Below are 16,040 nucleotides of genomic sequence, written 5' to 3'. Positions count from 1 at the left end.
CGACAGAGATGGCCGCTTCGCGTTGCTAGGAAACTATGCAGTATTTAGTTTTCTTACGTGTTATTTCGTACATTGGTACTCCAGGTAATCTTAGGTTTCATTACATACAGTCGGGAGGAACTACTGAATATAAGAGCAACATCAACTCACCATCAATACTACCAGGAATATGATTTTCCCGAAGCGGATACTGTGTTTTGCCTTCCACCCAGGACAATGGATCGGATCCCAGCCGGCGACCCAAAACAACGATGCCGTAAAAGGGGCGAAGCGGTCTTCTGGTCAGGCTCCGGAGACATCGCGCACCACTCCCTAGCATACTACTCGCCAATGTCCAGTCTCTTGACAACAAGGTTGATGAAATTCGAGCAATGGTAGCATTCCAGAGAGACATCAGAGACTGTAACGTTCTTTGCTTCACGGAAACATGGCTCACTCAAGAGACGCTATTGGAGTCGGTGCAGCCAGCTGGTTTCTTCACGCATCGCACCGACAGAAACAAGCATCTTTCTGGTAAGAAGAGGGGCAGGGGGGTATGCCTTATGATTAACGAGACGTGGTGTGATCATAACAACATACAGGAACTCAAGTCCTTCTGTTCACCTGAATTCCTCACAATCAAATGTCGACAGCATTATCTACCAAGGGAATTCTCTTCGATTATAATCACAGCTGTATATATTTCCCCCCAAGCAGACACATCGATGGTCCTGAACAAACTTTATTTGACACTATGTAAACTGGAAACCACATATCCTGAGGCTGCATTCATTGTAGCTGGGGATTTTAACAAGGCTAATCTGAAAACAAGACTCCCTAAATTCTATCAGCATATCGATTGCGCAACCAGGGCTGGTAAAACCCTGGATCATTGTTATTCTAACTTCCGCAATGCATATAAGGCCCTCCCCTGCCCTCCTTTCGGAAAAGCTGACCACGACTTCATTTTGTTGCTTCCACCCTACAGACAGAGACTAAAACAAGAAGCTCAGGTCTGTTCGACGCTGGTCCGACCAATCTGATTCCACTCTTCAAGACCGCTTCGATCACGTGGATTGGGATATGTTCCGCAATGCATCCAACAACAACATTGACGAATACGCTGATTCGGTGAGCGAGTTCTTTAGAAAGTGCATCGCCGATGTTATACCCACAGCAACGATTAAAACATTTCCAAACCAGAATCCGTGGATTGATGGCAGCATTCGCGCAAAACTGAAAGCGAGGACCACTGCTTTTAACCAGGGCAAGGTGACCGGAAACATGACCGAATACAAACAGTGTAGCTATTCCCTCCGCAAGGCAATCAAACAAGCTAAGCGTCAGTATAGAGACAAAGTAGAGTTGCAATTCAACGGCTCAGACACAAGAGGCATCAAAGCTGGGACCGAGAGACTGAAAAACAGCTTCTATCTCAAGGCAATCAGACTGTTAAATAGCCACCACTAACATTGGTTGGCTGCTGCCAACATACTGACTCAACTCCAGCCACTTTAATAATGGAAAGTGATATAAAAAATGTATCACTAGCCACTTTAAACAATGCATAACCTTGGAAATAAATTCATTAAAAATCCTACAATGTGATTTTCTGGATTTTTGTTTCTCATTTTGTCTGTCATAGTTGAAGTATATTTGAAGTATACCATGAAAATTACAGGCCTCTCTCATCTTTTTAAGTGGGAGAACTTACACAATTGGTGGCTGACTAAATACTTTTTTGCCCCACTGTATACTGTACTCGATACCATCTACTGCATCTTGCCTATGCCGTTCTGTACCATCACTCATTCATATATATTTATGTACATATTCTTTATCCCTTTACACTTGTGTGTATAAGGTAGTAGTTGTGGAATTGTTAGGTTAGATTACTCGTTGGTTATTACCGCATTGTACGAACTAGAAGCACAAGCATTAACACCTGCTAACCATGTGTATGTGACAAATAACATTTGATTTGATTTGATTTCTGGTCTCTAGTATGGGTCATTGGAATATCTGTCTGCATTATGAAGAGTTTATCGCTCAAAACTACAACATCCAACAATGGACACAGGGACAATTATTTCATCCTCAGAATTTTGGTAATGATAAGAGATGGAATGTGGAAGATTGACTATTTTGTGATGTCATTAAAAGTTAAATGAAGACGTTATAACGAAAACAATGTAACTTGAAGGGTTTTCATAATGTGTATCTCATATTGACATACTTTACGTTGTGCAGAAAATATCCAGATTAAAGAGAATGTTTTTGTTAAGAGAAGACTGTGATTTTAGATCTAACGAGATCATAGTAAATTCTGATACATTGCCTCATAACTAGCTACGCCCCAGGGAACGGAGGGAGCGTGTCAGCAAGACAGAAATTCCCCCTTTCTACTCAAGGTTATAAAGCACTTGAGTTAATAATTAACATAGCAAACTAGAAGGTCTACGATTAGTCGCGACACCGAAACGCAACATGAGGTTGAAGAAGACAAAAGAACCTCTTAACAAACAATGGCACGGTTGAGTAGCTGTTCTTAGTATTGTATCTAATCAGAGATTTACACCAGAGAACGAAGGAGATGGCCATACAAAGAACAAGGCCAAACCTCTCTCACAAAGTGGAACTCGGCCCACGAAGGCCTGGGCCAAACAGAGAAACACCAAAGATACACCCAACGAAGACCTTCAACATGTAAATACATGCCTTACACTTATTACCCATAAGATCGTTAGTTCGGGGCAAGGTATCAGGGCAAAAGTAAGTGCAGTTTACAAATGTTGTTTCTCTTTCTCTCTCTCTCGCTCTTTAAATCTCCATCTTGTGTAACACGTTATATTGTCTTGCTCCGCTAGGGACCTGTTGTCATCGCATTATGTTTCTAATCAATATACTATACCGTGTGTGTGTATGTAAATCTTATGTTATCATTTAGCTTGTTAGTAAATAATTAAATCAATTTGTGTGGTACGGACTGATCAATGAGACCCGGGTTTGTGCAGATCCACAGAGTCTACGACTGATATGAGGAAATTATTAATTGATGACTGGTATGATATGTATATACAGTTGAAGTCGGAAGTTTACATACACTTAGGTTGGAGTCATTAAAACTCGGTTTTCAACCACTCCACAAGTTTCTTGTTAACAAACTATAGTTTTGGCAAGTCGGTTAGGACATCTACTTTGTGCATGACAGAAGTAATGTTTCCAACAATTGTTTACAGACAGATTATTTCACTTATAATTCACTATATCACTATTCCAGTGGGTCAGTAGTTTATACAGCTTGGAAAATTCCAGAAAATTATGTCATGGCTTTAGAAGCATTTGAGTCAATTAGAGGTGTACCTGTGGATGTATATCAAGGCCTACCTTCAAACTCAGTGCCTCTTTGCTTGACATCATGGAAAAATCTAAAGAAATCAGCCAAGACCTCAGAAAAAATATTGTAGACCTCCAGAAGTCTGGTTCATCCTTGGTAGCAATTTCTAAACACCTGCAGGTACCACGTTCATCTGCACAAACAACAGTATGCAAGTACACACACCATGGGACCACGCAGCCATCATACCGCTCAGGAAGGAGACGCGTTCTGTCTCCTAGAGATTAATGTACTTTGGTGTGAAAAGTGAAAATCAATCCCAGAACAATAGCAAAGGACCCTGTGAAGGTGCTGGAGGAAACTGGTACAAAAGTATCTATATCCACCGTAAAACGAGTTCTATATCGACATAACCTGAAAGGCCGCTCAGCAAGGAAGGAACCACTGCTCCAAAACCGCCATAAAAAAAGTCAGACTACGGTTTGCAACTGCACATGGGGAAAAAGATCGTACTTTTTGGAAAAATGTCCTCTGGTCTGATGGCCATCGTTATGTTTGGAGGAAAAATTGCTTGCAAGCTGAAGATCACCATCCCAACCGTGAAGCACGAGGGTGGCAGCATCATGTTGTGGGGGTGCTTTGCTGCAGCATGGACTGGTGCACATCATGAGGAAAGAAAATGATGTGGATATATTGAAACAACATCTCAAGACATCAGTCAGGAAGTTAAATCTTGGTCGCAAATGGGTCTTCCAAATAGACAATGACCCCAAGCATACTTCCAAAGTTGCGGCAAAATGGCTTAAGGACAACAAAGTCAAGGTATTGGAGTGGCCATCACAAAGCCCTGACCTCAATCCTATAGAAAAGTTGTGGGCAGACCTAAAAAAGCATGTGCGAGCAAGAAGGCCTACAAATCTGACTCAGGTACACCAGCTCTGTCAGGAGGAATGGGACAAAATTCACCCAACTTATTGTGGGAAGCTTGTGGAAGGCTACCAGAAACGATGGACCTAAGTTATACAATTTAAAGGCAATGCTATCAAATACTAATTGAGTCTATGTAAACTTCTGACCCAATGGGAATGTGATGAATAAAACAAAGCTCAAATAAATCATTCGCTCTACTATTATTCTGAAATTTCACATTCTTTAAATAAAGTGGTGATCATAACTGACCTAAGATAAGGAATTTTTACTAGGATTAAATGTCAGGAATTGTGAAAAACTGAGTTTAAATGTACTTGGCTGAGGTGTATGTAACCTTCCGACTTCAACTGTATTCTTGAGTTAGCTTTGGAAACGGTAACTCATTGAATAAACTTTTCCCATGGTGCCCCAGATTCCTAAGTTAGTTGTTTCATGACTAATTTAATCAAGTATTAACTAAACGTAATTATTTGATGTAATTATTTGATGAATAGCAGTCATCACATTAATGATAGTCATGTCATGACAATTGAGTAGGTTTATATTCAGTAATACAGTATGTGTCCCAAGCATCTGGGAGTCAAAGCCACAAATCTGGTGGCACCATGCTACTCCAACCAACTGGATTCACTAGTTTTAGTGTAGTCTTGAGTGACACCTGTCTTCCCACTGGGAATAAATCAAATCAAATTGTATTTGTCACATGCGCCAAATACAACAGGTGTAGGCCTTACAGTGAAATGCTTACTTACAAGCCCTTAACCAACAATGCAGTTAAGAAAAATACCACAAAAAATAAATGAGGGTAACAAATAATTAAAGCACAGCAGTAAAATAACAATAGCGAGGCTATATACAGGCGGTACCGGTAGAGAGTCAACGTGCGGGGGCACCGGTTAGTCAAGGTAATTGAGGTAATATGTACAGGTACTGCAGGTAGAGTTATTAAAGTGATTATGCATGGAAATTAACAGAGAGTAGCGGCAGTGTAAACGGAGGGGAGGGGCATTTGATTAGATGTTACGAATATTATGGCTTGGGTGTAGAAGCTGTTTAGAAGCCTCTTGGACCTAGACTTGCTGCTCCGGTACCGCTTGCCCTGCGGTAGCAGAGAGAACAGTCTATGACTAGGTGCCTGGAGTCTTTGACAATTTTTTGGGCGTACGCACTGCCCTCTGTAGTGCCTTGCGGTCGGAGGCCGAGCAGTTGCCATACCAGGCAGTGATGCAACCCGTCAGGATGCTTTAGATGGTGCAGCTGTAGAACTTTTTCTTCATGGTGCAGCTGTATAACCATTTGAGGATCTGAGAACACATGCCAAATATTTTCTGTCTGCTGAGGGGGAATAGGTTTTTTCGTGTTGTCTTCACGACTGTCTTGGTGTGCTTGGACCATGTTAATTTGCTGGTGATGTGGACACCAAAGAACTTGAAGCTCTCAACCTGCAGCACTACAGCCCAGTCGATGAGAATGGGGGCGTGCTCGGTCCTCCGTTTCCTGTAGTCCACAATCATCTCCTTTGTGTTGATCACGTTGAGGGAGAGGTTGTTGTCCTGTCACCACACAGCCAGGTCTCTGACCACCTCCATATAGGCTTTCTCGTCGTTGTCGGTGATCAGGCCTAACACCGTTGTGTAATCTATAAACTTAATGATTGTGCTGGAGTCGTGCCTGGTCGTGCAGTCATGAGCGAACAGGTAGTACAGAAGGGAAGAGGGGCCCCCCATGTTCAAGATCAGCGTGATAGATGTGTTGTTACCTACCCTAGTCCCCTGGGGTGAACAGATCATACAATTTCATAGAAATTACATGGAAACAACGTTGATTCAACCAGTGTGTGCTTAGACGGTTCATTATTACTGGATTACTAGTGGAATATTGATTGAGAATTTATACCCAACGTTAATATCCCTAATCATGAAATTAAGACATTAATGATTATAAGTGTTACGTTCCCCAGTTTATGTGTTGTAGTTTGTATGTTTGCATGTGTTTATTTCAGGAAATGGCTTCCTGAAATCCCTCAAGCAGCTGATTGAGAGCTGACCCCGCCCCCTCGTCAAGACGCAGCTGTCTCCAATTACCTATACCAGAAGCTATATAAAAGCCAGTGTTCTGTGCAGGAGGAGAATTTTTTGCTGGAAGTAGATTTGCTAGAGAATTTTGCTGGAAGTAGATTTGCTAGAGAGATTTTGCTGGAGGTAGATTTGCTAGAGGTAGATTTGCTAGAGAGATTTTGTTGGAAGATTTGCTAGAGAATTTTGCTGGAAGTAGATTTGCTAGAGAGATTTTGCTGGAGGTAAATTTGCTAGAGGTAGATTTGCTAGAGTTTTGCTGGGAGGTCATTGCAGATATTTTGCTAGAGATTTTGCTGGGAGTTCATTGCTGAGAGTTGGTATGTTTAGTGAGTTTGTTGCTCAGATAGAGCTTATTTGACATCCTTTGTTTCTTAGTTTGTTTGCGAAAATTGTTTAATATTCTGTTTCATTTGTTCCCAGGGGGGAAGGGGAAGGCACCTAGGGAGTGCTTAGGCAAGAGGCCCGCGGGCATACATATACCCGTAGCATATTTGCTGTCTAGGCACACTAGGTAAGACCTGGGCGGCCAACCCCTGTATTTTGGTTAGGGCACCAGTTGGTGCTAAATCAGGTAAGTAGTGGGTAGGCAGGTAAGATAGGAGAGGGGGGGGCTTTGAGATTTACTTTCTTTGCTTTGGTTCCGTCCAGCCCCTTTTCCCCATATTACCGTGTAAAGGAATAAAGTCCTTGTAAACGGTACCACATTCTGCCTGTTGTCATTCTTTCTTGCACCTACAGTCATACATTTTTCACTTCACGGAGAGTTTAGTTGTAGCAGGGTGTTGCGTTCCCTCTTCATAGAGGCGTGCGTAACATAAGACTAAGAACATCATTATTCTGCTTATTCTCTCTGTGTGTGTGGGTGTGTATATGTGCGTGGGTGCGAGTGTATGTGTGGGTGCATGCGTATGTGTGTGCGTGCGTGTGTGGGTGTGTGCGTGCGTGTGGGTGCGCGTGTATGTGTGGGTGCGTGTGTTTTTTATTTATTTCACCTTTATTTAACCAGGTAGGCCATTTGAGAACAAGTTCTCATTTACAACTTGTGTGTGAGTGTGTGTGTGTGTGGATGGATGGATGGATGGATGGATGGGTGCGTGTGGGTGGGTGGGTGCATGTATGCATATCCGTCTTGTCTGAGAGTAGGGCTGCTGTGTGCATCCCCCGGCTCACGACATAGCTTAATCATACTGCAGAGGAAAGAAGCACCCGCCCACATACACACACACTGACACACACACATAGTGCCTCATTAGAGCTAAAAGTGGAAGAGCTACCAGGCGAAAAAAAGAACAGTGAAGAAGAGAGAGAGAAAGGGCAGAGGGAACCACTTTTAAGGGATGCGTGTGTCTGTGTACCTTGGTCAGGTGGTGTTCAGTAGAGAAGCCCAAGCCATAAACAGTATTAGCTCTGCTGTCGGCCCACTGGCCAAACTTCTGAGACGTCTTTGTGAAGGTCATGTTGGGGCTGATGGTGCTGTTGATTATCGCCTACAGGAGCAAACACACACATTAGATCAAATTACAACAAATCAAACCCACAAGACTAAAATACCCAGAGAGGAGAGTGGACTCAAGTCCAGACCTAAAATGGACCCTGTCCCTATCACACAGTAAGACATTCACACACACCTATTAGGGCACTCCTGGCTCTGTCTGACACATGAGCTGAATAAAACACATTCTAGATTCCGGCACTCGGCTGAATCATGCCAGTGTTAGCTATGCTGTCCACCCACTGACATGTTTGTACATTAGATTGTCCATTAACACTAGACAAACCCACTAAACTGGATGTGTTAAAATGGTGCTAGTTATCTTTCCCTTGGCATTGGATGATGGTGCAGTCACCTTGTGTTTAATGTCTTAAGAATGTTTTAGAGCTTTCCAATGAACCAAATCATTTTCTGAGCTACAGCCTACAAAAAGTAATGACCCTTCTACTATGCTTTTTAAAGATACTTGTCTCACATGTAACTTACTGGCCTGCTACACTAGACATGTAGCTTTTTAGGAGTGTGAGACGCTCCAATTCAATGAAAACTGGGCGGAAGCAATGCGGCTCTGCAAGATGCTCGTGCTGCTCAGCATAAACTTACACTCTGGTTCAATTTTCAAGATTTCGGGCATGCAGCTCAAAAATTGAGAACATTTGAGGTAGCTCACACTGGCCATGCTGGACAAAAGTTATGCTTCCAGTGTAGCAGGTGAAAAACCTACTGCTTTTGCCATATCACAGTGCAGCTCCTATGTTGTACTCAACCAACTAAAATTAACTTCTAACAATGTCCATAAAGACCTGCACAGTGTTAGAAAAGTGTGGCAAGTGGCCATAGCATAGAGGCATAACAGGAGTTTCAGTATCTCAGGAGAGTTATACGTGTTATAAGCACTATAAGTAGCCTTTACCTTGGTGCCGTCGAGGCTGATGATGCGGTAAACGTTGCGGGTGCTGTCATAGAAGTAGGACACAGTGACAGCGTGTTTACTGGTGGGCACCCAGTTCTTCTTGGTGTTGGGGTCAATCTGGAACGCATGTGCCCGTGTGCTGTAGATCGGCTGCTCCCTGAAGGGGGCCAAGAAGAAGTGGTGAACCTCTTTGTGCCTTAACACCATTGTCTGGCCAAACTCGCCTAACCCAAAGTTACTGTTGCCGTTGTTGTCCGGGGAATGGGATCGTCCCGGTAACCGAATCACCAACTCGCTACCGCCTTCCATGACAACCACAGGGAGGGGAGTGTGTGGTTAAAGTTCACCAACTGATTGACTGACAGTCAATGCGCACACACACACACACTTACTGCCTACACACCACCTTCTCCACACACACTATCTTCTAATACACACAGACCTCCTATAAACATACACAGACCTACTACACCCACATACAGGCCACATACACACCAATCATGCTGCACATACTAATACATGCCGCAGGTAGCGTAGTGGTTAAGAGTGTTGGGCCAGTAACCGAAAGTTCGCTGTGTTGAATCCCCGAGCCGACAAGGTAAAAAAAATCTGTAAATGTGCTCTTGAGCAAGGCACTTAAACCTAATTGCTCCTGTAACTCTCTCTGGATAACAGTGTCTGCTAAATGGTACTTCCTATACATGTAGGCTATACAAGTGCACATCCACGCAGTCTCTCCTCTGAATGGCAGTGCTGTCTCTCCCTGCTCTGATTTGGGAATGCCAGTGGTATGGTGAGAGAGGGGCTACAGGCTAAATATAGAGAACCGGCTAAATATAGAGAAAAGTTATGAAATCTCACATAGTATCAAACGTGGCTGTAGGGTCATAGAAGCTGCAGGCACAGTGATTTGAGCTATCCGAATGGCCAGCACTTGAATTTAAAAGAAATAGTGGTGCAAGGCTTTATCGGCTTTTCTACAGAAATGTTAGGTGATCGACTAGGAATGCCTTGTAGATTGACCAGTCGACTGCGATCGACCGGTTGATAACCACTGCTGTACATAATCAACAAGGAGGGGGGGAGGAGAGAAGGGAGGGAGGGAAAGCAGTGGTTGTAAATGTGAAGTTCGAAAGCCTGAGGAAGTTCATATTGGAACCTTTTCTAATACATATGAATGGAGTGCAGATTGCCAGCGGCTGCCAGTGAAAGCATTTATTGGCTGTGAGTAGATTTTTCAAAAACATCCACAACTCCTATCCCACTTCAGAAGCAAGTAAGCTAATTTACTGTGCTAGCATCACAAGCATGGAATATTTTTGAAAATTGACATTTCGGAAATTTTCAATCTCCACTTCTGTTTGAACGTGCCTATTCCAGTTGTTGGGAGAGGCAAATGTGTCAAAATATTCTATTGGATTTATGATTTTTCTACTGGAATCCTATATTAAAATCCTATTGGACTACGTTTTCCTATTTGAAATAAAAAGTGATCCAATAGGATTCTTGCAGTCCTATAGGATATTGTGTTGCCTGTATCAGAATCCTATTGGAATCCTATTGAACTACTTTTTTCCTATTGGAAATCAAAAGTAATCTGATTGGATCCTATAGGTTTTTGACAAGTCTTGTAGGATTTTGTCACCCTAAATCAGAATCCTATTTTTCCTAAATTAACCCAATAGATTACAATTTGTAATAAGTTCCAGAACAATACAACAACATTAATTACAACATTTTACAACATTTTCATTGATCGGAAAACAACAGTTGTATACTAATTTCTGTTTTATACACCTTTAAGAAAACCTGAGTGACTGATGACGTCACAGCTTGCACGGGCATACAGTGTTAAATAAAGAGTTCAGCTCGCCGCCTGTGGCTGCGCATATAATCTCTGGTCTTCTAACATCATCATTCTAACTGTTTTATCCTTCATTGTGCATGAATGCAATAACTGAGTACAGTATTTATTTCCTTATGTTTCCTGACGAAGTTGTCAATGTTTTAGTCATATTTTCATAATTGTGCAGCATTTAATGCACGCATTTTTAGGCTTTCGACCTGGCCAAGGCTCTGTCAATCACCATATTCTTATCGGCAGACTCAACAGCCTTGGTTTCTCAAATGCCTGCCTCGCCTGGTTCACCAACTACTTCTCAGACAGAGTTCAGTGTGTCAAATCGGAGGGAATGTTGTCCGGACCTGTGGAAGTCTATGGGGGTGTCACAGGGTTCAATTCTCGGGCTGATTCTTTTCTCTATATACATAAATGATGTCACTCCTGCTGCTGGTGATTATCTGATCCACCTCTACGCAGACTATACCATTCTACTTATGGCCCTTCTTTGGACACTGTGTTAATTAACCTCCAGACGAGCTTCAATGCCATACAACTTTCCTTCCGTGGCCTCCAACTGCTCTTAAATGCAAATAAAACTAAATGCATGCTCTTCAACCGATCACTGCCCGCACCTGCCCTCCCGTCCAGCATCACAACTTTGGACGGTTCTGACTTAGAATATGTGGACAACTACAAATACCTAGGTGTCTGGTTAGATTGTAAACTCTCCTTCCAGACTCACACTAAGCATCTCCAATCCCAAATTAAATCTAGAATCGGCTTCCTATTTCGCAACAAAGCATCCTTCACTCATGCTGCCAAACATACCCTGCCGATTCTGATGTCAGACCATAGAATTAGGAATTAGAATACTAGAGTTGACATGAACCTTCTTATGATGGTCCAAAGGTCAGCCATGTTGGTCAGGAAGTTGTACAACCATGGTTAGCCAGTGCTGTGATAGTGTAAAACAATGAATGTGAAGAATTTATTGGCACTGTATATGTTAGCTAGCTAGCCAGACAGATTTAGAAGAATAATTCCATTAATTTTTCAAATTAACTGCCAATATGCCAACATTACATTCAAACAATGCAGTCAATCCACTATGGAACGCTGTTTGAGTCTTTGTGTGTCAAAAAAGATACACGCCAAATAACACTATTTGACGCCTCAAATAAGCTTTTAATTTGACATGTCAAATAACACAATTATATTATTGATTGTTGTTTTTGCTGAATTTGCATGTACAAGCCAAGCGCCATCATTACGATCACTGTCAAAGCTGTACAAAACTGCGTTGATAATAAGGCATTATTTGTTCGACCGAATGGGAATACGTCTGTGTGAGCATTTGAAATTAGATCAAGATCAAACGAGCAGGATAAAAAAAAGTTTGCAAATATCTTTGATAGAGATGTTATTAGCAACTTCTGGGGTAGCTAGCTAGCTCGCTAGCTTTAGCTTGGTAACTAGCTAGCATCAATGCAACCAGCCTGAAAACAATGACCAGTGGAAACTGCAGACATTTTCAATATTGTTAGCAATGATTTAGGAATCCATGTGAGTAAGTATTAGCTAGGTAGCCACTTGTTGTTCTCCTATTGAAATTTACATTTACATTTACATTTAAGTCATTTAGCAGACGCTCTTATCCAGAGCGACTTACAAATTGGTGAATTCACCTTCTGACATCCAGTGGAACAGCCACTTTACAATAGTGCATCTAAATCATTTAAGGGGGGGGTGAGAAGGATTACTTATCCTATCCTAGGTATTCCTTGAAGAGGTGGGGTTTCAGGTGTCTCCGGAAGGTGGTGATTGACTCCGCTGTCCTGGCGTCGTGAGGGAGTTTGTTCCACCATTGGGGGCCAGAGCAGCGAACAGTTTTGACTGGGCTGAGCGGGAACTGTACTTCCTCAGTGGTAGGGAGGCGAGCAGGCCAGAGGTGGATGAACGCAGTGCCCTTGTTTGGGTGTAGGGCCTGATCAGAGCCTGGAGGTACTGCGGTGCCGTTCCCCTCACAGCTCCGTAGGCAAGCACCATGGTCTTGTAGCGGATGCGAGCTTCAACTGGAAGCCAGTGGAGAGAGCGGAGGAGCGGGGTGACGTGAGAGAACTTGGGAAGGTTGAACACCAGACGGGCTGCGGCGTTCTGGATGAGTTGTAGGGGTTTAATGGCACAGGCAGGGAGCCCAGCCAACAGCGAGTTGCAGTAATCCAGACGGGAGATGACAAGTGCCTGGATTAGGACCTGCGCCGCTTCCTGTGTGAGGCAGGGTCGTACTCTGCGGATGTTGTAGAGCATGAACCTACAGGAACGGGCCACCGCCATGATGTTGGTTGAGAACGACAGGGTGTTGTCCAGGATCACGCCAAGGTTCTTAGCGCTCTGGGAGGAGGACACAATGGAGTTGTCAACCGTGATGGCGAGATCATGGAACGGGCAGTCCTTCCCTGGGAGGAAGAGCAGCTCCGTCTTGCCGAGGTTCAGCTTGAGGTGGTGATCCGTCATCCACACTGATATGTCTGCCAGACATGCAGAGATGCGATTCGCCACCTGGTCATCAGAAGGGGGAAAGGAGAAGATTAATTGTGTGTCGTCTGCATAGCAATGATAGGAGAGACCATGTGAGGTTATGACAGAGCCAAGTGACTTGGTGTATAGCGAGAATAGGAGAGGGCCTAGAACAGAGCCCTGGGGGACACCAGTGGTGAGAGCGCGTGGCGAGGAGACAGATTCTCGCCACGCCACCTGGTAGGAGCGACCTGTCAGGTAGGACGCAATCCAAGCGTGGGCCGCACCGGAGATGCCCAACTCGGAGAGGGTGGAGAGGAGGATCTGATGGTTCACAGTATCGAAGGCAGCCGATAGGTCTAGAAGGATGAGAGCAGAGGAGAGAGAGTTAGCTTTAGCAGTGCGGAGCGCCTCCGTGATACAGAGAAGAGCAGTCTCAGTTGAATGACTAGTCTTGAAACCTGACTGATTTGGATCAAGAAGGTCATTCTGAGAGAGATAGCGGGAGAGCTGGCCAAGGACGGCACGTTCAAGAGTTTTGGAGAGAAAAGAAAGAAGGGATACTGGTCTGTAGTTGTTGACATCGGAGGGATCGAGTGTAGGTTCTTTCAGAAGGGGTGCAACTCTCGCTCTCTTGAAGACGGAAGGGACGTAGCCAGCGGTCAGGGATGAGTTGATGAGCGAGGTGAGGTAAGGGAGAAGGTCTCCGGAAATGGTCTGGAGAAGAGAGGAGGGGATAGGGTCAAGCGGGCAGGTTGTTGGGCGGCCGGCCGTCACAAGAAGCGAGATTTCATCTGGAGAGAGAGGGGAGAAAGAGGTCAGAGCACAGGGTAGGGCAGTGTGAGCAGAACCAGTGGTGTCGTTTGACTTAGCAAACGAGGATCGGATGTCGTCAACCTTCTTTTCAAAATGGTTGACGAAGTCATCTGCAGAGAGGGAGGAGGGGGGAGGGGGAGGAGGATTCAGGAGGGAGGAGAAGGTGGCAAAGAGCTTCCTAGGGTTAGAGGCAGATGCTTGGAATTTAGAGTGGTAGAAAGTGGCTTTAGCAGCAGAGACAGAGGAGGAAAATGTAGAGAGGAGGGAGTGAAAGGATGCCAGGTCCGCAGGGAGGCGAGTTTTCCTCCATTTCCGCTCGGCTGCCCGGAGCTCTGTTCTGTGAGCTCGCAATGAGTCGTCGAGCCACGGAGCGGGAGGGGAGGACCGAGCCGGCCTGGAGGATAGGGGACATAGAGAGTCAAAGGATGCAGAAAGGGAAGAGAGGAGGGTTGAGGAGGCAGAATCAGGAGATAGGTTGGAGAAGGTATGAGCAGAGGGAAGAGATGATAGGATGGAAGAGGAGAGAGTAGCGGGGGAGAGAGAGCGAAGGTTGGGACGGCGCGATACCATCCGAGTAGGGGCAGTGTGGGAAGTGTTGGATGAGAGCGAGAGGGAAAAGGATACAAGGTAGTGGTCGGAGACTTGGAGGGGAGTTGCAATGAGGTTAGTGGAAGAACAGCATCTAGTAAAGATGAGGTCGAGCGTATTGCCTGCCTTGTGAGTAGGGGGAAGGTGAGAGGGTGAGGTCAAAAGAGGAGAGGAGTGGAAAGAAGGAGGCAGAGAGGAATGAGTCAAAGGTAGACGTGGGGAGGTTAAAGTCGCCCAGGACTGTGAGAGGTGAGCCGTCCTCAGGAAAGGAGCTTATCAAGGCATCAAGCTCATTGATGAACTCTCCGAGGGAACCTGGAGGGCGATAAATGATAAGGATGTTAAGCTTGAAAGGGCTGGTAACTGTGACAGCATGGAATTCAAAGGAGGCGATAGACAGATGGGTAAGGGGAGAAAGAGAGAATGACCACTTGGGAGAGATGAGGATCCCGGTGCCACCACTCAGCTGACCAGAAGCTCTCGGGGTGTGCGAGAACACGTGGGCGGACGAAGAGAGAGCAGTAGGAGTAGCAGTGTTATCTGTGGTGATCCATGTTTCCGTCAGTGCCAAGAAGTCGAGGGACTGGAGGGAGGCATAGGCTGAGATGAACTCTGCCTTGTTGGTCGACAGGTACTTAACCCTGTTGCCCAAAACTAATTTTATAAGCAGCTAGCTAGCTTCCTCTGACTAGTATGGCTTGACCGGACTGGGTTAAGCTAGTCATAATAAGGGGTAGCCACAATAAGGGAATGTGCATTTCACCTTTAAGATAAAAGTTCCCATTTGAAAGTGATGAAGAAAGTTACAATTGGTGGAATCATGCCATATTTAGACTAGATCATGTTAAACAAGGTTGCAGTGTTGGAATGTGGAGCAATGAAATAGGCTGTCAGTCTACTCGGTGACACCCACAGAACACAACTGTGAAGAGTTTACGCAAATATTAGCGTCTTAGCTCTTATTGCGGGACTTTGACTGTGGGAAATCAAATCAAATTTTATTAGTCACATGCACCGAATACAGATGTAGACTTTACAGTGAAATGCTTACTTACAAGCCCCTAACTAACAGAAATAAGGATAAGAATAAGAAATAAAAGTAAGAGGTAATTAAAGAGCAGCAGTAAAATAACAATAGCAAGACTATATATAGGGGGGTACCGGTACAGAGTCAATGTGCAATAGCTTGAGACTTCCTTAGATATCGTGCACCAGCTGCTATTTACAAAAATACATATTCTGCCGCTCCTTGTCTTACCAGACACTGTTGTTTTATCCTGCCTGTATAGCGTATAACCAGCCAGCTGTATGTTGATAGTGTCGTCGTTCAGCCACAACTCCGTGAAGCATAAGATATTACAGATTTGAATGTCCCGTTGGTAGTTTATTTTTCCGCGAAGGTCATCGATTTCATTCTCCAAAGATTGCACGTTTGCTAGCAGAATGGAAGGAAGTGGAGGTTTATTCGATCGCCTATGAATTCTCAGAAGGCAGCCCGCTCTCTGGCCCCTTTTTCTCCACCTCCTCTTCACGGGGATCTGGGCCTG

At 44.4% G+C, this 16,040-nt stretch overlaps 1 protein-coding gene across 1 annotated transcript in view; it reads right to left on the bottom strand.

Annotated features, from left to right (window-relative positions):
• homer1b (homer scaffold protein 1b) overlaps positions 1-9,038 on the bottom strand; it is a 55,684-nt gene extending 46,646 nt beyond the window's left edge. The window contains exons 1-2 of the mRNA XM_064989820.1: positions 8,730-9,038; positions 7,680-7,811 (exon numbers count right to left, since the gene is read on the bottom strand). Coding sequence (XP_064845892.1) covers positions 7,680-7,811; positions 8,730-9,038 — 441 coding nt within the window. The remainder of the gene's footprint in view (positions 1-7,679; positions 7,812-8,729) is intronic.
• Between the last annotated feature and the right edge of the window lie 7,002 nt (positions 9,039-16,040).

Source organism: Oncorhynchus masou, chromosome 1 (assembly GCF_036934945.1).
Source record: "Oncorhynchus masou masou isolate Uvic2021 chromosome 1, UVic_Omas_1.1, whole genome shotgun sequence".
NCBI classification, from domain to species: Eukaryota; Metazoa; Chordata; class Actinopteri; order Salmoniformes; family Salmonidae; genus Oncorhynchus; species Oncorhynchus masou.
Note: the sequence above shows the minus strand (reverse complement) of the source record. Positions and strands in the feature narration are given on the sequence as shown.